The sequence below is a fragment of the Zootoca vivipara genome, chromosome 6 (genome assembly GCF_963506605.1).
Source record: "Zootoca vivipara chromosome 6, rZooViv1.1, whole genome shotgun sequence".
In the NCBI taxonomy this organism is placed as follows: Eukaryota; Metazoa; Chordata; class Lepidosauria; order Squamata; family Lacertidae; genus Zootoca; species Zootoca vivipara.
In genome coordinates this window covers 86,750,882-86,775,363 of record NC_083281.1, presented here as the reverse complement: position 1 = coordinate 86,775,363, position 24,482 = coordinate 86,750,882, and the positions used below count along the sequence as shown (strand labels likewise).

General features: G+C 42.0%; 1 protein-coding gene and 1 pseudogene across 2 annotated transcripts in view; one reads left to right on the top strand and one right to left on the bottom strand.

The window, feature by feature from the left end:
• IFFO2 (intermediate filament family orphan 2) overlaps nucleotides 1-24,482 on the top strand; it is a 44,773-nt gene that overhangs the window by 12,426 nt on the left and 7,865 nt on the right. For both annotated transcript variants that reach the window (XM_035118025.2, XM_035118026.2), the window contains exons 2-6: nucleotides 13,934-13,994; nucleotides 15,228-15,323; nucleotides 17,886-18,026; nucleotides 19,376-19,515; nucleotides 23,282-23,402. In XM_035118025.2, coding sequence (XP_034973916.2) covers nucleotides 13,934-13,994; nucleotides 15,228-15,323; nucleotides 17,886-18,026; nucleotides 19,376-19,515; nucleotides 23,282-23,402 — 559 coding nt within the window. The remainder of the gene's footprint in view (nucleotides 1-13,933; nucleotides 13,995-15,227; nucleotides 15,324-17,885; nucleotides 18,027-19,375; nucleotides 19,516-23,281; nucleotides 23,403-24,482) is intronic.
• On the bottom strand, nucleotides 8,522-9,214 carry LOC118085970 (ras-related protein Rab-34-like; annotated as a pseudogene).

Genomic DNA, 24,482 nt, shown 5'->3' with positions numbered 1-24,482 from the left:
TAACCCACACTAGTGATAGAAATGTAATCTTATCTTGAATGTTTCTTAGTATTTTTTTCTTTGAAAACTCGCTTAGAATCACTTACCACAGTTCAGGAGCAAAGCAGAGAGATATAATATTGATATAATATTCCTCTTGCCTCCATATTGGAAGTCTGTGGTTCGTTGGAAATGAAAAACAATGTATGGGGCTGTGCTGTAAGTTTATTTAATGTCTAAAACTGTTAACAAAAGAATAATTTCTATGTGTTCAATAATTGTCATGAGGGGCAGAAAAATTATTAACTTGTAGGAACTGCACATTTGGTCCTGGGATAGTGTTGGCCTTTTAAAAACCACTTAGATGAATTTAGGTGTAGGCTTAGAGGGAGACATTGGAGTGGGTATATTGTTATATAAAGGTAAAGGTACCTGACTATTAGGTCCAGTCGTGGACGACTCTGGGGTTGCGGCGCTCATCTCGCTCTATAGGCCGAGGGAGCCGACGTTTGTCCGCAGACAGCTTCCGGGTCATGTGGCCAGCATGACAAAGCCACTTCTGGTGAACCAGAACAGCGCACGGAAATGCCGTTTACCTTTCCGCTGGAACGGTACCTATTTATCTACTTGCACCTGACATGCTTTCGAACTGCTAGGGGGGCAGGAGCTGGGACCGAACAATGGGAGTTCACCCTGTCACGGGGATTCGAACCACCAACCTTCTGATTGGCAAGCCCTAGGCTCTGTGGTTTAGACCACAGCGCCACCCACGTCCCTTTTATATTGTTATATAGATGCTGCAAATGATAGGCTGGAACAACTGTTGTGCATCACAGACGCTCTTTTTGTAATATTTTGTGAAGGGTTTTTGTGTTTGTTTAGCTGCAGCATGTGGGGCTGGTTACTTTTTCTAAAAAATAAAAACCTTTATCAATGTAGAAATAAATTTGCAGAGTTGGCTGTTTGAAAGTCTGAATTGCCATTTGTTACTGCAGTTCTCACGCACATTGCTGGTTTCAGGTGTATCAGCTGGCTTTATTTCCAATGTGCTTTCCATCTGCTCTCAACTTCGTATTGCATAGATGCTTTAGGAGGCAGGATAGATTTATAACTTATATTGATTGTTTTACTTTGCTGTTGACTTTGCCTTGCATGTGATTTAAAGAGGATGCAAGCACATGACCCAGTCTAGCACTCTAGTAATTGTGCATTACTCTATTGAGGAGTGAATGATGAAGTCATAGCATCTGCCAGTGTGTTCCATGCAACCAGTTCTTTTTATTAAAGTGAATATTGTTGGGGCTATAATACTTCCAATGCTATAACTCTTGCAACTCCATGCACTTGCAGAGATTACTAAATAGCTACTGCACTGGCTGAGATAAAGCCACCAACAGTGGAACTGTTACAGAGAATAAGGCTGTAATACTGCACCTACTTACCTGAGAGTTAGCTCCATTGAACAATCATATAGGATTGTGCTATATGTATGGGAGATGAGTCTTAGCATTACTGTGGGTCCCACTTCACCTGCCTCCCCATTGGTGGTTCATATGTTCAAATCCTTCAAATCCTTGTCTAATATATTGGGGCAGGAATATGAAAGAACTGTTTCCTTATTATACAGCTATTACTTCAAGAGAATACACTGCCCTGGAGATGAAAGTTAGGACAAATATATCAGTAATAAATTGAAGAGAGTGTTGAAGACCATGCACATCCAGTCACCATGCTTAGAGGGAAATCCAGTGTAGGAAAGTTTATTTGAGTAGATAAAGGTTTTTGAGCCTGTGCCACTTAGGGAGGTGAACTCCCAGCATCCTGGAAACCAGATTGCAACAATCTTCTCCCACAAAGGCTTATGACATTGGTACCCTGACACTTCCTTGTTGTACCAAAATAAATTCATTGAGTTTTCAAAAGCAAGTATGTCATTGCTGTTTATAAAGCTTCTGATCAAATTGTGATACACCTGAAATTCTTCTTTGAGGAAACTATATTTTGGTAAACATGGATATGTCAATTAGAGTGATACTCTGGTCCTGATTCTTATCTGAAATTTTGCTTGCAAAATTCTGTGGTGGAGAATAACAGTAAATTTACTTGAAATACAACACCATTATGGTTATCTTATTGCCGTGTATCAGTGTGCAGCTTCATTCTCACTGGATCTTCTGAAACACCACAAAGTATAAAGGCCTAAATCTGAAGTTCTTAAAATGTACAATAGTCGACTCTCAAATGGGTAGTATTCTGCTTGTGGCTGTTAAAAAACCAAAATGCACCAGCATTAATGTTTAGGTGCTTGTAAGCTCATTGTGTTGCTAGTCACTTTTATTTAAAGGAAGTAGACTTTTTTTCTAAATTGAAAATGAGCAGTTTTAGTGCAAATATATCCTGTAATCTTTTTTTAAAAAATCCTGTAATGTTTACAAGGGTAATGCAGTACTGTATATATTGCTTTTTGTTCAAATATCCAAGTTGCATTTGGTGAGTTGATCAAAAAGTTTTTAAATGTGCCTTCACCATGCGTACACCTACATTGTTTCTTAGCTTGCATGATCATCTCGTGTGTGTGTGTGTAAAAAAAATATTTCATCATATTTCTTTCACCATAGTAAAATGTTGCTTAAAATTCAGTAGACATTTGAGTATTAATGTAATGCAGCTAGTCTGACAGGTAGTTTACAATGTGGCGATATAGATATTGCTTAGGCAAGAAAATGCTCTCCAAAACATGAGTTCTGTATTTAATTATCTTGCACCCTGGAGCTCTTTTCAGCAAGCTAATCCTCTGCTCTTCAGATTGCCAAAATAATTACCTCTTTCAAAAGTGAGCCAAAAGAATTCTGTTTTTACCTCCAGTTATAATAACTGCAGTTACTACAAAAAGCAAAGAATGACGTTCTCTCTTTTTTTCACCACAGATGTTTCATAAGCCTTGCTGCTAATTGTTTTTCCAGTAGGACTTAGATCATATGAAAGCAGTTAACATTCAGTTTGCTAAGGGATATTTTTGGAATAAAAATTTACCACATAAATTAGTCTGCAGAAAGGAGAGTTTACCGCAACTTTTGAACTAGTTTTGGTCAGATAGAGAATGGCATTCCTTTTGACGTTTCCATGTGGGGTAGACTGACTCTGTAGAAGGAGGCTCTTGCAGAAGAGGTGGCACACTGGCTGACATGGGCATCACTGTTCAGTGGGGAGGAATGTGATAGTCTTCTTTAGAAACTTGTTTACTCCTCTGTAAGCATATTTGATTTGTAAGTGAATCATTCTTGTGAGTGGTGTCTTAAGCAGATGGACATTATTGCCTGACACTGAGGAACATTTCAATGTGTGACATTTCAATGTGTGATAGTTAAAACAAACAAGAATGAAATAAGAAATACAATGTATCTGTAGTTCTAGCTGAAATCTGTGTGATATGATGAATTTCTTCTTAAATGTGAGCAGAGCAGTTGATGGCTTTTTACTATTATTCTCCATAATGATTCTAGGTAAACCCCTCAGATTTTTACTGACTAGGAATAGCTGCTACAATACAGCAGCTATGTACCGCAGGATGTGGTTTTGAATAATTTCCCAAGCTGCTGTGGAGCTGGTTTCCCTGTTGTCTTTTATTTTCCTCTCTGAATTGGTTCCTTTCTGCTGAATCTGGAGATCAGTACTGTAATACAAAGGCCTTTGTGGCTTTCATCCCAGTTATAAACTGCTACAGTCTGCCCTTCAGAAAACGTCAGGAAGGTGATTCTGAAGCATTTGTTCAGTCTTGGCGACTTGAAAGAAAACGTATTGTAGAAAACTTGCTACATTCACTTTTCCTTTTTCAAGCTACTAACTTTCCTGTTGCTTCATCTAAGCCTACAAAACATGTGTCCTATTTACCAAGGCATGTTTCAGTGTAATTTTAAGGAGTAGCTCTTTTGAAGGGTTCCCCTATTTTTTTAGGATTGCCTTAAATATAATTTTTTAGGATTGCCTTAAATATAAGGTTGTTTCTGTTCCATCCTTTGGATTGCAAAAACCTTTGAGGTGGTTCTATTTAGTGCAGCCTTACAGTCTTATGTCTGGAGAGTGCTATAAATAGTTCATGATGCCTAGAGAAATGTTCTGCAACCTTGGCTCCCCAGATGTGGCTAAACCACAGCTCCCATCATCCCTGACAGTTGACTAAATTGTCATGGGAATCTCCATATATCACCTAAATCATAGGTGGGCAAACTAAGGCCTGGGGGCTGGATCCGGCCCAATTGCCTTCTAAATCCGGCCTGCAGACGGTCCGGAAATCAGCGTGTTTTTACATGAGTAGAATGTGCCCTTTTATTTAAACTGCATCTCTGGGTTATTTGTGGGGCATAGGAATTGGTTCATATTCCCCCCCCAAAAAAATATATAGTCCGGCACCCCCCCAAGGTCTGAGGGACAGTGGGGGGGAAATGTTTGCTGACCCCTGACCTAAATTATATGGATGCCATGCCATCAGAGCTGTATGGCAAGGATGAGAACCCTGTGGTTCTCTAGATGACAATGGACTCCCATCAACCCCAGCCAACATGGTCAGTGTTCAGTGATTATGGGAGTTGTGGTCAAAAAATAGTTAGTGTGTGCCTAATTCTCCATTCCTGCTATTCAGGTAAGGCCAAAAAATGGTGGCATTGTTTAATATTCAGTATGCTAATTTTAAAATTCTGCAGTTTACAATGTGTGTTGCAAATAGCTGCTTGGTTGTATTAGAAGGACTCTGAGCTGTAGAGCATGCAGAACAGGCTAGGACAGAGATATCCCAGCCAGGGTGGATTTGATTTAAATCAAACTGATTTAAATCACGATTTAAATCACGATTTAAATCACTAGTCAGTAAGGCTTGATTTAAATCATAGTTTTCTACATAAAGACTAATTCTTGCTGGTATAACTTTAATATGCAAGTAGATGAAGATTTTTAGAATAACAACTTTTCATATTAGTTTTTTATCCCCAGTTTAATGGGATATTCATATTTGGACAACTTTACTGTTGTACTTAGGAAGGAGAAAAATAATCATTACCTTAATAATAACAATTTAAATAGATTTATTCAACTGAAACAATAACATTACAGCATATGTTATTTGCTTAAACATCCATGTTTGTTAACTAATTTGGCTAAACAAAAACAATATATATATAGACTGTCAGCCCAGCCTACACATGAAAAACTTAAATACTGTTCACTCCAAACAATCAGAAAAATATTGTTTCTATTCTATTCACTGAACTTCTTGAAACTTAGCACTGAAGGGGTTGTTTCTGTATTCACAGGTTTGTAGAACAATAGGATTAAGGTCTTTTTCTCAACTCTGTTCATGTTATAACATTTTTGGTGTGAAGAAGAGGCATGTGATCTCTGTTGAGTCAAATTCAGTTTTGAGAACTGCAAAAGTAAACCAAGCATCTGTGATAATATCTTGTAGGCAGAGAAACTGCCCAATAAGCTTACAAAAACCTCTGGAAGAGCATGACATTTTGAATGGATTAATGGAATTTATTTACCCAAAAAATTAAACATATACAACCTTATTCTACATAATTAAAAAACTAATCTTTATTTCATGATGGAATAACCTTTGGATGGTAATATATTTTCCTCAAAAAGCATTTTATTTAAAAAAAATCGATTTAAATCAAAAAAATCCGATTTTTTTGATTTTTTTAAAAAAATCATTGATTTTTATCCACCCTGATCCCAGCTCTTATTTCAGTGAAGTTCCTTTGCTTTAAGCAAAGAAAGTATTTGCAGTGGTAGCTGGAGCATAGCATGCACACAGATCTTACCACAATAGATTGAAATGCATTTACTTGCAAGTTCTGCACAAGAGCTGCTTGAGGTGTTGCCCTGCTGAAATTAACAACAGAACTTTGAAGAATGTGGTCAAAACCGCAATCCAACACATTCCTCTCAGCTCTCTGTAAACTTAAGCATGGAGGAGTTTTGCTGTTACAGAGCTTGGAACAAATACAACTTTGCTCTTTGTTATAGTGCAGAGTGTTTATTGTGGCTCCAACAGCTAGTTGTTGCTTCCCCCCCTTCAGGTGAATTTAATCACCATGCATAATTGTTCAGTGCTTACAAGGTACTAGCTCACCAGGCATTATCATTGTTCTGACATGTGCATACCAGACCTATGAAATCTCTTGCTAACATTTTCCACCATCAGGAGAAATAGTATTTCCATTTTGGGGCATAATTAATGAGAACAGGTACTTGATGGGACTATTTGCTCAAGTCTCCTGCATATAGGAACTGTACTTGGTAGCATCATATTGAAAACTAAAAGAAGAGAGAGTATAGTTCACAGATAGATTAGTTCATTCTGTTCAGAAAGTCTGAGGGTCTGTCATTGGCAACATCATTCTCCAAGTAGAGCTGGGAAGGACAGGAACCCCGCAGAGCTGCTGCCTGCCAGTGTTGACAGTATAGAGTGTTGTTTTTGTTAAAATTAGCATACTGAACTTCATCCATGGTTTGAGGAAATGATGCTCTAAGTTGCAACCCCTGAGCAGCTTCAGCCAGCTTTTAATGGAATTGGATGTTTCCATTAAATTAAAACATTTTGCACAGAGCTGTTCAGTATTCATTCAATTTTGTGTTTCAGTAAGCATCTTAATAGAAATATAGACACAAACCTGCTAAAATGCATGCAGTTATTCTGGTTACTTACAGCTATTTGTCATCTTCTTGCTTCCTCCTCAGCATTGCCTACCAAGTGCTGACTATCATCAACTAGGAGCACCTAATGGCATACAGTGTATTTAGAGAAGCTAACTCAAGACGCTGCATCTTTATTAATTGAATTCTGCGCCAAGGCAAGCTGGTATAAACTTCAAAAATTACCTAGATGGAGGGTACTAATTTTCCACAATTCCTTTTTATCTTAGTTATGGGCATCATTTTTGCATCATTTAACTTCGTGGAACTAGTACATCAAATGTTGCCTTTTGACATATTTTTTTATGGCATTGACGAGGATGAGAGATGTAGTTCCCCTCGAATGACGATTTCCAATCAGACATCCTTGGCAGTTGCCACAGTGATGTAACCAGCAACTGAAAACCATTAATGCCAGCCCTGGTGATTGGGAAATGACTCTTCAGATGGATATAGGAAGAAAGAGATTAGTATGCATGTTGCTACAGACCCACACATGAGTAATTTCAAAGTCAACTGGTTGTGTTTGAGCATGAGGAACATAAAATCTCTTGCCAGCATTAGCAAACAGTACGGCACACCCTGCCAGTCAGGTGCACCTTGGGAAAACATGGCCATCAAGAGATCTGAAACGATTTAAGACAAGCAGCATTGCCATGGGACAGCAAGTGGAAAAACGTGTCTCCAGCCCGTGACTGTGGGGCAAGGGGGTACCACCCAGGGTGCAATTACCTGGGCCTGGCACCCACTGTTCTTTGTTCTTCATCCTTTTGTCTAATGCTGGCGGGGCTCATGACAGAATACCTTAGATGCTTCTCATCAAAGAGATGAGCAAACTAGGTGTAACCCTCCTGTCCAGATGAAAAGCTGACATCTGTTATTACACTCTCATACTTGGCTCTCACCAAATGAAGAATTCCTTTCAACATCTACCGTAGGTGTGCATGTATGTTCGATCATCCCTTGAAATTATCACTTGAAATTGGAACTGTGAAATTCTGCCACTAGTATGTGGGTTAAAGCATGTACCTGATAATCACATTCCATGGAAGCTTGAGAACCAACTTCTCTATTGGTTCATATTAGGAGCAAACAAACATGGCCTGCCCTCCTTTCTTCACAATGTTCTTTAGCTCTCCATGTGCAGTTAAGATGCATTTTAAAATTGTACCCAATAATTGTTTAATGGTTTGTCTCCCTGGGAGGGGTGATTTTCAGTCTGTGACTGTGACATAATCCTCATCCCATCTAATGTCAAACTTGTTGGTTTGGTGTCTGTTTGGTTTGGCAGCAAAATGGGACCACTCTCTGGGAAGGTCATGGTTTCCCCACAGATTGCCTAGGTATGCAGGATTTTGGGGGAAGATTTTCTTTAACACATCCCCCCTCATAGAATAACAGAATTTTATTGTTGGAAGAGACCACCAAGGGTCTTCCAGTCTAGCCCCCATGTGATGCAGGAATTGCACATTGCTCACCTGCTTTTTGCATGAAGAAGATCTCAGGCTCAGTCCCCATCAGCATGTCCAAGTGGGGCTGGGGAGATCCTCTACCTGAAATCCTGGCAGCCTCTGCCACCAGTCAGTGTAGACAGTACTGGACTAGATGGACCAATGGTTCAACTTAGTACAAAGCAGCTTGTGATGGTCCTATATGAAACAACCTGGAGTTATTTGTTCTTTTCTTTTAAAAAAAGGGCAACACTAAAAACAACAACAACAACACTTTCCTTTTGTATAGAAATAAGTTCAGTGCAAATGTTCAGGCCAATGCAACTTCTTCCCCATCTGTACAGTTTGCATCACTGGCAACATTTCACTCTGCACCACTTATCAGTCGGGTACTGGTCTCACTCGGCACTATGGATCCACTTGGCATCGCCAATCCCGAGCGTGCTGCTCCTCTCCAGTTCTGCCATCACACTGCCCTTGAAGGTCAGTTCTGCCACCAGGAAAAAGAACTCCCGCACATTCTCATCTGTGAGTGAGGAGACAGTGCAGTATTCAGCCTCCATTTCTTTTGTTACCTTGAGGGTATCCCTCTTGATGAAGCTGTACTTTGCTGGAGAGCTAAGATCCTTCTTGAGAATGATGTTGGAAGGGTTGTTCTCCTTCAGGGCATCAACCAGTGACTGCCTGGTATGGCCCAGTGAGCCCATGTCGCTCAGGTCGAATATGATTATAGGTTGAGCCCCATGGTAGTAGGTGGAGGCACGATGCATTTGAAGCACTTCTGGCCAGCTGTGTCCCACAGCTGCAGGCACCTCAAAACCCTCCAAGTCCACCCCAATGGTAACTTTGTAGTTTTTGTCAATAGTGTCTCTGCAAACTGATTGATCAAGCAGTTCTTCCCCACAGAGGTCGCCAGCCACAATGATCTTGGAAACTTTAAACCCCATGGTCCCTGTCCACTGGGCCTGGAACATCCCAATCACTTGGGGGCGAAAGGAGCTCCTGGAATAGAGAGCAGCCCCTTTGGTGAAGCACTGTGGCAGTTCAGCAATGATGTGGTTTCTTCTGATGGGGGCAAGGATGTTCCTCATTGGGACGTGAGGTTTGACTGCAGAGCTCTCCAGTATTCCCACCTGGCCTGAACTTCGTGCCTTCTGGATGCAAAGCAGCTGCTCTGCCAGAGCTACTCTCCTTCCCAAAATATCAAAGCTTGTTTTTCAAATGCTCCATCAGACAGGGAAGGAGCAGACACCCCAGCAGGCCTCAACACCTCTCCTGAATGGGGGCAAGAGGAGGAGGGAGGTAGAGGGCAATTGAAATGACAGGAAAGGAAGGCGTGGACCCCAGAATCATTGTAGGCATTCATATCCCCCATTGTGATGCAAGAGTTAAACCAAATGGTTCAAACTAATGCAAAAGGAAGTGAGTATTTATGGAAACTCCAGATCAAGATAAATATTTACATAATGGCCACCTTTTAAAATTCCTTCTGTCGCTGTTCATATTTTTTTAGAAGTCAGTTCAATTCATGAATAATATTTCTAAGGCTGAAGTACATAGTTAAACCCTTGACTCTTCTCTTTAGTCAACCCTGCTTTCATCAGTTTGGTGTGGTTTGCCTTGTTGCGTTACTGTGTAATACTGTAACTGTTTTTATGCTACCTCTAAAAAGTATTTCCTTCCTCCCAGCCTGTCAAAGAAGCATATGACATTGGAGGTAGTTTGAGGTCTGGGACTGTAGTGATGGAATAAGTGAGGAATGCCCTATTGCCTATGGAAACAGAGGGCTGGATTCCTAGCTTCAGCTTGACTGGTCCATCATTTCCCAGTAACTATAACAATGAGCCATGTGAATGTTGAGAGTAGTCAAAACACACAGCTGCCCTTAGAGAGAGGAAGGAGCTTAGATCATGCTCGGCGTTTAAATGTTTTGGAATTGATACCTTATTTAAAAATAATCCCAGTAGCCTGTGACGTGGCTGCTAATGGCATTTTTGCAGTCTGTAAATTCTGGCTGGCAAAATTTGCTCCAGCGCTGAATGTACTGCCTTGATTGCAGCTGGACATTGTGGGAACTGAGGTTTGAGCCAAGAAAATTTTGAATCTAGGAAGAGCAGCTGTCTGCAGCATAAGTGTGAGAACTGCTGTCCTTTGGGCTGCCTTCCCAGACACCTTGCAGTCTCACCGACTGGAAGTGGGCCTACCAATAGAAGGACAGGCTCCTATGTTCTTACTGCCAGAGGGATGCTAATGAAGCAGTCAGGCATTTTCCTCTGCTTTGTTGGAAGGGGGAAGGTGACGTGTGTGATCAAGAATGGCTGCCTCAGCATCTCCTTAGGCTACTTCACAGCAGCCCCACTTATATGCCGGGCCTCTCAGGTTGCTTGAGATCTTGAGCATATCTTAAGGACAGCTGAAACATGATGCAGCAGCATCTTAAAGCTCTCTTGGCAATGAATGAGGCCTTATAGGAATGGCTAAAGAACATAGTCAGCTGCAAGCATTTCCCCCATCATATTGCTTGTGATGCTTCTAGCAGCAACAGTGGTGGATTGTTTCAGAATCCCTTTTAACAATATTTGTTTGTGAATAGGATCTGTATATCATGACTCTAGCCTTACCTATTTTAACATATTAATCTGAAAGGAGCAAGGCTGGTGGGTTGCTTTAATTTGTGTTCTCGTGTTAGACTCAAGACTACAGGAGTTGGTTTACCACCAGGGAGATGAGCCACTTTGGTTTTTAAATGTGTTCACACAGGGCCGGTATGAAATTAATCAGTGTCATGGGAGAAACAGTCAAAGCCAAGAACAAATTGAAGGGGGGGTTGGATTGTTCTTTAAATGTATACATTCACAGCATGCATATGACTTGACTCCATCACTGTATGCCAGGGGCGCAGAACCTTTTTCAGCCCATTTTCACCTGGAAAACCTTTTGGAGGCCACATAAGAGGGGTTGGCAAAGGCAACATATTTCTTCACCCTTACATTTCCCTCTCTATCCTCCATTCAGGCGAGCCAGAGGCATTATTAGAGTTTAAGGACATACTCCAGCCAGGCAAAAACATTTAAGTAGGGTACAAGGACAGTCTGGCAAGGGGTGCAGCTTTGGAGGGTGTGAGGGCTTGGGACCAGACAAAGTGGCCTGGAGGGTTGAATCTAGCCCCTGGGCCTGAGGTTCCTCATCTGTGCTCTGTGCCACCAGGAAAGCATGTTGTTAAGTCAATTAAACTGGGATTGGGCCCTTCCACCTCATAAAGCAAATTAACTAGGTTTAAACAAAGATAATGAAATTTATTACAGCTCCGCTTGTGTGATTGTGGTTAGCAAACACCCTGCAGACTATGACAGGACAGTGATTTGTCATAACTTTATGACACTTGTTTAAAATGACTCAAGTACTGGGGAAGGAACTACCTAACGTTTTGCTTTTGCTTTTTATTTTTTTTACAAATACCAGTTTGTCTGTCTCTTGCTCCGCCTTGTAGTTCAAGAAGTTGAAATCAATGAAGATAAGCCTTTGAGAGCAGTAACTGATACTATCAGTTTAAGTACTGGAGGTACAACATCCTACCTGGCATGTAAAATTGTAATGATCTCATCAATAATACCTTGTGTAAATGATTTGGAAAAATAACTCAACTATTTATCTCTAAATCTGTTGTCTAGAATGACATTTTATTTTTTTTACCTCCAAGTATATTTCCTGCGGGGATGCGGGTGGCGCTGTTGGTTAAACCACAGAGTTTAGGGCTTGCCAATCAGAAGGGCGGTGCTTCGAATCTCCATGACGGGGTGAGCTCCCGTTGCTCGGTCCCAGCTCCTGCCAACCTAGCAGTTCGAAAGCATGTAAGTGTAAGTCCAGTGGTACCTCTACTTACGAATTTAATGCGTTCTGAACACACATTCGTAAGTCGAAAAAAATTGTAAGTTGAATCCCATAGGAATGCATTGGGAGAAAAAATTCGCAAAAACCCTATCTAAACCACATCCAAGATGGCGGACGGAGCTCCGTTCGTAAGTAGAAACATTCGTAAGTAGAGTTATTCATATGTAGATAAATAGGTACTGCTACAGCGGGAACGTAAACGGCGTTTCTATGTGCTGCTCTGGTTCACCAGAAGTGGCTTTGTGATGATGGCCACATGACCCGGAAGCTGTACGCCTGCTCCCTCGGTCTATATAGAGCGCGATGAGCGCCGCAACCCCAGAGTCCGTCACGACTGGACCTAATGGTCAGGGGTCCCTTTACCTATATTTCCTGCAGGTCAGAAGATGGATGCAGATTTGGAAAAGCATCATTGCTTCTTATATATAAATACCCTGGTAACCAGTAACTTGTGTACAAGCAGGGTCACTAGAGTTGAAGTCTAAAAACACATGTGTTAAAAACAAACCCCATGACCAATATTTTAAATGGCTGGTGTTGAAAAGCAAGGTTAGAAATATCTTTCTGCTCAAGTGTGCAATTGCTTATTAGGGAGACTTCACCTCATGCCAGTAGATCTGCCCTGCAGACAAAAAGTAAAGATGGCCATTGTGGGTTGCACATAATGCTTGTGGTTCACAAGAGTTCCTCCTCCTGCTTCAGGAAAACACACATTCAGGTGCAGTTTGTCAAGGATTAGGGTGGAAAATGACAGCAGAACAGCTGCCTTTGTTGTCCCCTTCTGAAATGATCCCCTTGGCATGTGGCTGTGTTCTAAATGCAGCCCTTAAGGGTGTGTGTGTTACGACTTGTGAAATGTTGGTTCTGCAAAGAAGCTGCTTTTGGAAATAGTTCAGTGGGATGTGGTTGAATGGTAAACACAAACATCACTAGATTGCTTTGGAAATGGGAATGCTGACAAATCATTGTATGAATCTGTCAGCAAATGACACAGGAACAGTTCTCAAACTTTTGTAGTTTTGATGAAGTGTTGTGGGTACATTTTGTGTTTTCTGTTCTTCCACCAATTTAAGCTTGTTAATGTTAGCCAATTGGATAAGTAAACAAGTGTAATTTCATACTGTGCTTTTAATTAGACTGTTGGGAGTATTTTAATCATCCTTGTGTTGATGCTTTTTTCCAGACGTCTAATGGCAGTCGTCAATCATAGTTTTGTAACCAAGCTTTCAAGTTCTCCAGCAGTTCTGCTGAGGGATTTGTGGAGCAAAAGGTCTCTGCAAACGTGACCTGATGCATTCCTGAGGCTTGCTTAAGGGAAGCTTTCTGCAGAATGTTTTATCTGATGGAGTCAGCGGTAGCTCCTGGTGCCTTGGGCTGCCAATGTGCTTGAAGGAGGAGGCAGGCTTTCACTTCACCTATGAAGTTGTTAAAAGAGTGTCCTTTATTATGAGATATGATCATTTGGAGGTTAACATGTTTGTACTGAACATGTTTGTATTCCTGGAAAGTTTTTCCAATAAGTGAGGTTCAGTACTGTATTTTAATTCTGGGGTAGGGCATGCATTCGCCCTAACCTAGGGTAGCCTTCTCCAACTTTGTGCCCTCCAGATGTTTGGATCACAACTCCCATCAGTCCCAGCATCTTATGGCCATGCTGACTAGCGCTTATGGAAGGGTTTGTGGAAGTTGTGGACCAAAACATCTAAAGGGCCTAAAGTTGGAGAAGGCTGGCTTTAGGCAGTATGTAACAATCTGTGACCAGCAAGGAAAACAGGCCAGGACAACTGCTTGTCAGATCTTCCAATTTGAAATTGGGTTCAGAGCTCGTAATGCTCCCTCCAACTTGGGCTGTGCTTTTTTAGAGTGCCATTGTCACATACTTCTCTCTTATCTATAATTCACAACTCTTCTTTTTTCAGATGGGAGGAGGAACTGGCAAAGCGAATGAATCTGGAATCAATGGTAGAGACTCTCCAAGAGGTAGGTTTCGGAGAGCACCTAAATGTGTGTGTTTCTTCAAAGGTGGATAGGGGCCATTTCTTATTTTTATTGGTGCCCAGCTGGCTTCATGAGCTGCCTGTGGCCTGGGGTTAGGGTCTGCCTGGGATTAATGACCAGGTGTGTATATCACTTCATTTGTAAAAAATCAGACACTAAATGGGATACTAGTTCTCAGGTGCTCTTGTACTACAGGATAATAAAGAACTCCAATTTTTTTTATAAAGAGGACTTTGATTCCTAGTAGCCAGTGACACTTCAGCAATAAAAGAACAACTTCATTGTTCTAAAGCAGGCACCCCCAAACTTGGGCCCTCCAGATGTTTTGGACTACAATTCCTATCTTCCCCTACCACTGGCCCTGTTACCTAGGGATGATGGGAGTTGTAGGCCAAAACATCTGGAAGGTCACAGTTTGGGGATGCCTGTTCTAAAGGATGTAGGCCCCAAATATCTGAAAGACTGTCTCCATCTCTACTAGCCTTCTCAGGTGTTAAGAACTGTGGGGTGTGACAGGGGTTCTTGATAATTCCACCATCCTCAGTGGTAGCCTGAGATAGGGCTTTCTCTGTGGTGGCCCTTAAATTGTAGAATTCCTTCCCCACAGAGGTGCATCTAAGCATCTTAATTGTACAGCATTTGTTATATGCTGATGATGCATATCGTAATCCAAGTATTTGATCGTTAAGACATTTTGTTTTGTGAGACCCACCTCTTTCACTGAATTTATATTGTCTGGTTGCATTAAGAACAGTTTTATAATTGTAATAATTTGATTTGTTTTTCTGATTGTATTTTCAATTGTTGTAGCTCACTCTAGGGTGTTATGGTGAAGGATGCATTGGAAATCTGATAAATCAATAAAGCTGGCAGTCCAGAGGTGTGGGTTGCCTAATGGCATAGCTCTTCATTAGCAGCTAAGATGGTCACAGCTACTTATGTGGATCTAATTCACATTGTTGACCTTCCAACATCCAGAGATAATGTTTATTACAGTATTTGAGGCATCTGGGATAGATCACTGTGGGGACCCAGAGGACCACATGCCGTTTTCCACTCCATGGCTTACCTGGGAGTTAGTGAGGCTGATCCACAAGATAGGAGCAAACTGAAATTAGCTGCCGGATCTGTATTTGATTATTTCTTTAGAGCTTTGTGTCTGCAGCTTGTGCCCTTCCTTCTGCACTACAATTCTTTGTACCATTTGTCCTCTAGGAGGCACAAGAAGCTGAAGCCCTCCAAGAAGAGTTAAATGAGAAGATTGAGAGACTAAAAGCTGAACTTGTTGTCTTCAAGGGTCTGATGAGTGATGTAAGTACCCTGGCAGGCTGAGTTGCATCAGGTTTAAGGGGGGGGGGTCATCTTCATAGCTTCATTAATGAAAAAGTTATGATTTCAGTAAGTGCTGCTTGCAGTTAGTATTATGGCTGCCCTGTATGATCTAATGCATCAGACCAATTCCCTTGTCCTCTCCCTGCTTCCTGTCTGGTCTGTGTAGATGCATTTAACTTGCTGCTTATCACACAACCCTGAGTGTTCCCCGATGGCTTCACACCAGCTAGCAGTGCTGGGTACTTTCCCCCACCCCTCCAGTGCTGCAACCTCTGGAAAGAATGTTCTTTAAAGGGTTTAGGCTTTCCCATTAAGTGCTGGTTTGAAGAAGCACCATGCAGGTGCCATCAGTTAGAAAAATGCTAAAAATACTCCTTTCAGTTTCATATAACCAAAATGATTTCAGAAACTCTAGTTCAGATCTACTTTGCTGGGTCACTTAGTTTCAAGCCTGCCATTTGAGCATATTGAGTAAACTGTGCATATTTAGAACTGTGAATGCCATTTTAGGGAGTGGTTTCAGAAAGCAGCTTCCTGCTTTGGAAACTTGAATTGTCAAAAGTGTGGCCTGCCAATCAGAACAGGCAGAAAGCATGAGAAACCTTGTTTATGTGACAACTATTTAGCTGATGTAGGGAACTGAGTGCACAAAGATTCTAGTTCACATGAAGAAAAGCCACTCCTGATTTTCTATACTTTTCACTTTAAGGCCTTGCTCACATTTATCCTGGCTCAACAGCAGAGCTACCCCAGCCCTCCTCTCTCTCTCTCCTCCACCCCCCTCTGTAGTATTGTTTTTAGTTGGGAACTTCAAACATTTCTCTGGGACATATAAAAAGCATGTTGCCCTGGCTTCTTATAAAAACCGTGGGGGGTGGGGAGAGAACCTGTTGGTGCATATTGTGGTTCTCAATGTCAGACTCCAAAGAAAATGTCAATGGACACAAGTATTTGCACTCTCCTTTTTATGAGGGAAATCCATTCTTTTGGCCAGGTGTGATGTGTCATTGTGCTCCACAAAGTGGCTCTAGGGCAACAGAACTGTAAAAAGGTTGGCATGATCTCAGTTGAGTTTACCTCGCAATTTTCGTGATGTAAACATGCAGGGCATAATTCTTTTATCTTTGTAATTTATAGGTGGCACAGTTATTGACTGTTAAAACTTAATAGATTTAAATAATAACCTTAGTGTGTGCAGAGAGCAGCAGCCCAGTCAGAGCACAGTCTAACTAAAGGTGAGGGAATACAGAAAAATCTACATCTTGTGTAGATAGCAGAAGCTGCAGAATTTCATGGAGAGTAGTGTAAGGTTTTTCGGATAAGAAATGGATAAGAAATGATTGCTTAAGAGACATTTCCATAATGGAAAGGTATGAGGTGTAAAACATTGTCCTTATCCCTAGTGTAGTTTTTTAAAAAAGTTTTTTACAAGAAAGAAGATTCCACCTCAACATGAGGAAGAACTTCCTGACAGTGAGAGCGGTTCAACAGTGGGATTTGCTGCCAAGGAGTGTGGTGGAGTGAGTCTCCTACTTTGGAGGTCTTGAAGCAGAGGCTTGACAGGCATCTGTTAAGAGTGCTTTGATGCTTGGCAGGGGGTTGGACTGGATGGCCCTTGGGGTCTCTTCCAACTCTAGGATTCTATGTTCTATGTTTACCAGTATTGTATGTGGAATAAATATTTGCCTATGGTCAGATTTGGATTTTTTTTTTAAGAAACTAGATGCTTTTCTCTAGAGAGACTGTGTGTGTGGATTTTTAAGTAGTGCAAAAAAACACAGTTACAGAATATTTAGGAAATGTTCCTCCATTTATAGCCACTGAATTTCTTACATTTCTGTGCTGTTCTTCCTCCTAAAGGAGCTCAGAACTGCAAATAATAAGCAGCAAAACAATACACACACACACACACACACACACACACACACCTAGGAAGTGAAAATCTGCTGAACAAGATTAGAAAATTTGGAAGGTCCCTATTCTCCTAGAATTAGATATTTTAGGTTGTAATATTTTTTTAAAACGCCCATTACGGTACTTTCTGGGGGCATATATGTGCCAGGTTTCATTTTGTAAGTTCTTGAAAGATGTTGGAATTCAATTATATCATTGTCCTGTAAGAGAAACTATTTTTAGTGTGAAGTAGCTAGGTGAATTTTCTGACATGAAGTACTATCTGTCTTTCTACATAAAACAGAACCTGCATCCCACATATGTGGGGGACTTCTGAAATAAGTTTTTCCATGTACATTACATAAAATAAATAGCATTGCCAATGTAAGGCTTTGGGTTGAGAGTTTGTTTAAACCGTAACCTTCCTTGAACATTTGCCTTTGTTAGAAATCAGTGTTCAACTTGTGGTTGTCTTGACTACCTACCCCAAATGCTGCTGTCCCTTGGATGTTTAGCATGCCTGGAAACCAGGCAGCATTTAATATGGAGGCTGGCGTGATCTGCATTGATGGAGATACTGTAGGTCATCTCCTTCTTACCTTCTGAACTGTATTAATGGAAGATAATCCACTGCTGTCCTTCCTGCAGCCTATGACAGACCTGGACACAAAGATCCAAGAAAAAGCCATGAAGGTGGACATGGACATCTGCCGACGAATCGATATCACAGCCAAACTGTGTGATGTAGCGCAGCAGCGCAACTCTGAAGACGTTTCCAAGATATTCCAGGTGATTAGGCTCCGTCCCGTCCTGTGGAGAACATGACTCTGCTAGAGAAAGATGGAGCTGTGTTTTGGATTTGGAGTTGCTGTTCAGGATTCCCACTATAAATCATGGGGCCAGCTGCCAAGCCTCTGTAGAGAGCATCCCAGTTTCATGTGCTCTGTTCCCATGTTGGGAATAATCTAACTGAAGCAGGGAGTTGTGTTCTTGCATCTACAAAGGTCTGCACAGGTGTCACCAGGCCTTGGGTCTCACACAGCAACATTAAGACCTCATTCTCTTTAGAAGTCTTCAGATAAATTATAAGAGCAAGCTTGTGTGTCTGAAGGTCCTCTTGAGACACCACAAAAATGCATTACGATGTCCCACTTGGTTTTTATGTTCCTTATAAAATAAAAATCAGATTTTTTTTCTGACCCTGGGAGAGCTCTAGGAGAAAACAAACAGTTAGCTGTCATGAAGGAGAACATTGCAAGTGTGTAGGCAGCTGTGAAAACCTCCATCCACAAGTAGGTTTTGGAGCAGTCCAGGGAGTAGGAGACAGGCCATCACCGCAGGGCACCCTGCCCCTCCTCTTAGTATTTCTGCCCCTGATTATTCTGCTATCCATTATTAAATCCCAAGGAGTACACTGTCCCATACAACCTCAAACCAATAAAACAAAATTCATAAAACCACCCCAGAGTCGTATTAATGAATCAGTTCACTCATATATGCTTACCGATTATAACTCTCTTTGATAGTTGTGATCCACTTTTGTTTATGGTGGATGGATATTTGAAATGACATTTCTTTGTGTTTCCAAACTCCTTCCTCCAATTTCATTCTGTTTTCCTGTCAAAACTGGTGCTTGACTAGCTCTGCTTCTAGGTGGAAAATGGTGCAGACTCGGGGTTCTTCTTCCTAGCTGTATGACACAGCCTAGCTCCCCTTGTCACTGTTAGCTGAGGCCAGGCAGGGGACCGCCAAGGGGTGCCTGTTGCTCTCCAGCTTGTCACCTTGAGCATCTCCAACCGCTTGTGCGTCATCCTCCTAGCCTTCGCATGGCTGACAGTAGCCCAAACGGCTGTGCCACTGAGGCATGGCCCGTCTGAAGTGCTAGCAGCTTGCTTTTTTGCCGCGTGCTGTCTCAATCTGCTTCCCTGTGCTGTGTGTTCTGCCACCTGTAACACTTGTGATTTAATGAATCTGTGTCAGCTGTCACTTGCTCACTCAAACCATTGGAAGTGGGGTGGGGGTGGCTGATGGCTCACAATGTTTCCCCCCACCTCATACCTCTCCTTCTTTATCTCTGCCCCTTCTTGGTGCAGCAGCTCACCTGAACCTTCTAGTCACTGCCCTTCTCTCCAATTCAGGTGGCTTCCAAGAAGAAAGAGCGGAAACTCGTGTCGGATGATGACCTCTCTGAGCAGGATCCAGACAATGCCCGGTTTTCGGATGATGAAGTCAGTTCTCTGAACATCACGGATGAAATGAAGAGAATGTTTAATCAGCTGTGAGTATTTCAGAGGCTGGGGAATGTCTTGGCATCCTTTTGGCTGTGGCCCTTGGAAGGGGGGAGATATCAAAATATGGCTTCGAGGTAGTTTCTGTTCTTCACTGAGGCAAGTAGGATTTTGCAGCTTTTAATCATGCAAATCAGAGAACTTGCATAGATCTTCTTGTTTTGCACAATTCTGTTTCTGCTGGTAAAACATAAGAGTAACCTTGCTAGAGCAGACCAAGTGCCCATCTATTCCAGCATCCTGCTTCTCTTGTTGGCTAGCCTCTGGGAAAATCCACAAGCAATACTCAAAGCCAGGAAAACTTGGCCAATTTGTCCCCCAGGAACTGGTAACTAGAGGGCCACTGCTTCCAGAACATGGAGGTTCCAGATAGCTGTCTTAGCTAATAACTATTGATAGGCCTATCCTCCATGAATATGTCTAATCTTTTAAAGCACAGATGGGGAACCAAGTGCTTTCCAGATGTTGGACTCCAGCTCCTATCAGCCCCAGCCATCATAGAAAGATGGGAGTTGTAGTTCAACCACATCTGGAGGGCATCAGGTTCCCTAACTCTGTTCTAAATACAGCTAAGATAGTCTTCATATCACAGCGAGGGTAACAAGGAGTGCAGGGCACTCAAGCCTGTCTGCTGGAAATATTAGCTTTTCACTCCCTGCCACCTCTTAAGATCCTGGTGGCAATTGCCTACACACTTCCAGTTTTATGCTTTGCATTCATCATGGCCAGAAACAACTTGGTTTTCAAAAAGAAAATGAAAAGGGTGGGGATCTATATGCAGAATTTTAGATACCTGAAAATACCTTTCTCTCCAGAATAATAATACACACACAGAGCCCTCCCCAGTTAAGCTCTACTCTTGTCCTCTCCCATTCAGCAGGACTGAGGGATGTAGTTTCTCTGCTGAAGCTACAGTTTGATGGGCTGCCTGTAGCATTTTCCAGAGAGTGCTGCAATAAGATGAGCAAGACTAGCTGACAAGAGGGCCTGCAGCCTTTTGCTGTAAGTGCAACCCTAACACAGGGGCATCACAACACACACTTTTGGACAGCCTACATTGCACTGCATGCGCTGTTGTTTCTGCAACCCTTCTTATCCAGTAGGAGGGAAGCTTGCTGAAAATGAGCTAGGCAGGATCGGTAGCTTATACATACTGTTACTGGAATCCATCATGACTCCACCCTGCAGCCCTCTTCTTAAATGCCAATAAAATATAAGAGTCTTTGTCACTCAGAAATTATGTCCCCAAGTGAAACTCTTGCTTAGTAATCATAATGCTGGTCTTTATGACTGTTTTTATAGAGCCAATGCTTTTAAACACTTTGCCTCTTTCAAGAAGCAAAACTTCCAGGTCACTGTGCATACGCACCCCCCCTCAGAAGGATCTGGAGTTAGCAGCTCTCATTCATGCCATGCGCCTTACGTAGGAGTCCCACGCCTGTGGCATGTTTTTTGGACGTGGGATTTGTTCCAGCTCTTATTTTGAATGGCATGTGCCAATATCACCTTTTGCTGCACACTTTTAAAATGCTACATGCTTGGACTACGGCAGTGATGGAGTACAACCTCTGCATCTGCAAGCCCACCCAGAAATCCTGCAGTTTATTTTGAATGTGGCTTACTGAGGGCTGATTCTTTGGGACACTCTGCAAGTAATCTTTTGGGTTTAGACACTGTGGACAAGGTTTCACAGTTCTGGCTATAAACCTAATAGGACAGTCCATTGCATTGTTGGAAGTGAAAAGAAATCCCTTCTAAAACCCCTAATGAACGACAATTGCATTAGTGCTGTGTCTTTTCGTAAGAGGGTTCAAATTATTCCGATTATACAAATAGCCATGGTTGCAAAATAAATGCAGCTGAAGGCAAGCAGTAGTTTTAAACTGGGAGGCTTGGCCGATTTTAGAAGTTGGCATGTGCTCCCACGCTGTCTCTTCCAGTCCCCTGCCAAGTTTTGAATCCATTCGTCATAAGATGAAGTGTTGACCTCGACTTCCTGCTTTATATATGCTGTGCTGGGAAGGAAATGAATTCAGGAGACAAAAATGTCTGCCATTGTGGAGTAGCCACAAGATTCCAGGAGGATGGGATCAAGCAGTCCCCTCTCAGGCAATTCTTTAAAAGAAGCTAATGTAAAAGAAGCTAATGTAAAAGTTTCATCCTGTTAGTTTTTAGCTGAAAATTCAGGCATCACTGCCTTGTGACCTTGACTAGATGTAACTTCTCAAGCTTGATTGTGTTTCTTTGGCTAGTCCAAATTGGTTCCATAAAAGGCATCAGTTTTGATGTGATCTGTTCCCTGGAACTGCCTTAGTAATGTTTACTTACTTAGTGATCAGAGCTGTTGCATTACTTCATTTGTACGGCATTTAACTGCTTACAGGTTTGTAGTCCAAAGGTCCTTGCAAAGCACCTGCTTTACCTGCAGAAGTCACTACATTCACTTCTTGGCATCCCCAGGTAGAGCTGGGAAAAGAGTCTTGCTTGGTACGGTGTAGAACTGCTGCCACCCATCTATTCAGACAATACTGATCTAAGTGGATCAAGAGTCAGACTTGTGTATAAGACCACTTCCAATTTAGACATCAGAGCCATAAATGGATAACATTATTCTTGGATCTTACCTAAATGAGCTTCTGTGACTCCTCATTCACTGTGCAGCTCCCACATGCAGCTCTATCCCCTGGAGACTTCAAAATTGGGTGCAGAGAATCTGGGGAGGGGGCAGGATTAATGATGAAACCATCAGGGCCCCCCAGTTTCTAGTAATGGTTATTGTACGGCAGGGGTCTGCAAACCAAGGGCTGTGGTCCGGGTCAGGCCCAGTTGCCTTCAGGATCCGGCCTGCGGACTGTCCGTGGATCGGTGTGGGGATTCTGTTCGTTCGGCCTGCGCCATTTCTCCCCCCTGCGCCGTTTCATCCCCCCCTTCCCTCACACACACCACGGCGCCACCTGCCCCCTCCCTCCTCCTGGCTTCCCCTGCCCTGCCTAGAGGAGGAAGGGGGCTGGCTGAGCGCCATTTTCAGCAGCCCCTCTCTGGAGCCAGCTCTTTCGCGCCGCTCATCTTCCCTCCGCCACCGCTGCCCTGGTGCTCCTGTGGGCCAGGGAGCGGAGTGCACGAACTCGCTCTGCCTACCCACGAGAAGCAGTGGCGGCCAGGGAAGGTAAGCACAGTGGGTGGGGGTGGGGGGTGAGGAAGAGGAATACTCCCCCCCCCCCCGCGGCTAATTTTTTTTTGCCAATCCCTGTTGTACGGCATATGAAACTAAAGCAGCACAGAACAATGATCATAGGTGGTTGGTGAAACTGCCCACCCTTTCACTGCTTTAAAGCATGATTTTTTAATTACATGTGTACGTCTTGGGCATTTTGTATCTTTTGTTAGTGATGGGCAGAAATCTTTTTAATTCGTACACTAGAACCTTTGTGTAGAGCTCTGGACTGTTGTTTTGATGTGCAGCACCACCTGGAGGGGAACAGTTGAACTGTCACACTAAGATTAGCTTAGAATTTCAAGTCATCTATCCTGCAGCAGAATAAAAGGCAGATGTGGAGCCTCTTTTCAGCAGAGGGTGAGATAGCCACATCAAAATCCTATACCTTTATGTGTGTGTTCTAGTGCTAATACCGTCTCCTAAGCTTGTTTTGAAGAAGGATTACAAGGATTTTTAATGATATATATATATATATATATATATATATATATATATATATATATATATATATATATATATATATAATATTTCCCTGTCAGGCGTGAAACCTTCGATTTTGATGATGACTGTGACAGTTTGACGTGGGAGGAGAATGAGGATACTTTGCTCCTCTGGGAAGACTTCACCAACTGTAATCCATCGATTGAGCTCCAGGGAGAGGTGAGTTTTGGATCTGGGCTCTTCGTGGGATGGTTCTCTAGCTTCTTCAGAAGTAAGATTGTGACTGATTTATGGAAAGGTTTTTTAAAGTAATGACTTCTTATCATCAACAGCATAAATCCAAATTTTCAAAAGCCTCCATTGTGTTAGAATTTGGCACATCTTCTCTGTTGGAGAATAAAAATAGCCACTTTTGCAAAGATTGGTTTACTTGCTGCTCTATAATTGACAGGCGATTGTTTTTGATCTGCACCTGAAGTTGTGTTGTTGAGGCTCCTTTGATTGTGCAGGAAAAAACCAACATGGAGTTTAAAGCTTTGTCATGGTGTTGGCTACATTTTTATGTTTTCTCCACCCACCTTCAGCTCACCATCATCTCAACACACATGTATTTCTTATGGTACAACTTAATTGTTCCTTATGGCGTATTTTGTGTAATATTAGCATACATATGTTTTTATACATTAAATTTTTTGTATCCCACCTTTTTATTAACGTATCTTAGTGGCACACAATTTTAAAACATTTTTTTAAAAATTGTTGGCAACATAAAACTGCTGCAGAAGAGAAGAAAATTAAAATGCTAAAGGGAAAAAAATAAGGTTTCTTAAAGTCACATTGTAGCATCTCTCTAAAAGGCAGGCAGTGAGATGGTTGGGAGTGTTTCATGGTCTTTAGCACTGCAGTAAAAATTAAAATAATAATAATAATAATTAGACATACTTGGTCTTAATTAATACTCTGATTAGACGCATTGAAATCAGTATACTTAAGTTAGTTTTGACGATCCTCCATTGATTTTGGTCGGTCTGCTCTGAGTATGACAATCAGAATTCTCTTACTGTTTTTATATGACTCTATTATGGGTTATAGCTAACATTTTTTATTACTCATTTTTTCCCTGCATTTATTTCCCACCTTTTTCTCCAAGGAGCTCAAGGGGACATACATTATTCTCCCCCCTCCTCATTTAATCCCCACAGTAACCCTGTGAGATAGCTTAGGCTGAGAGGTAGTGACTGGACCAAGGTGAGACCCAGTGAGATTCATGAGCAAGTGGGAATATGAGCCGTGGTTTCC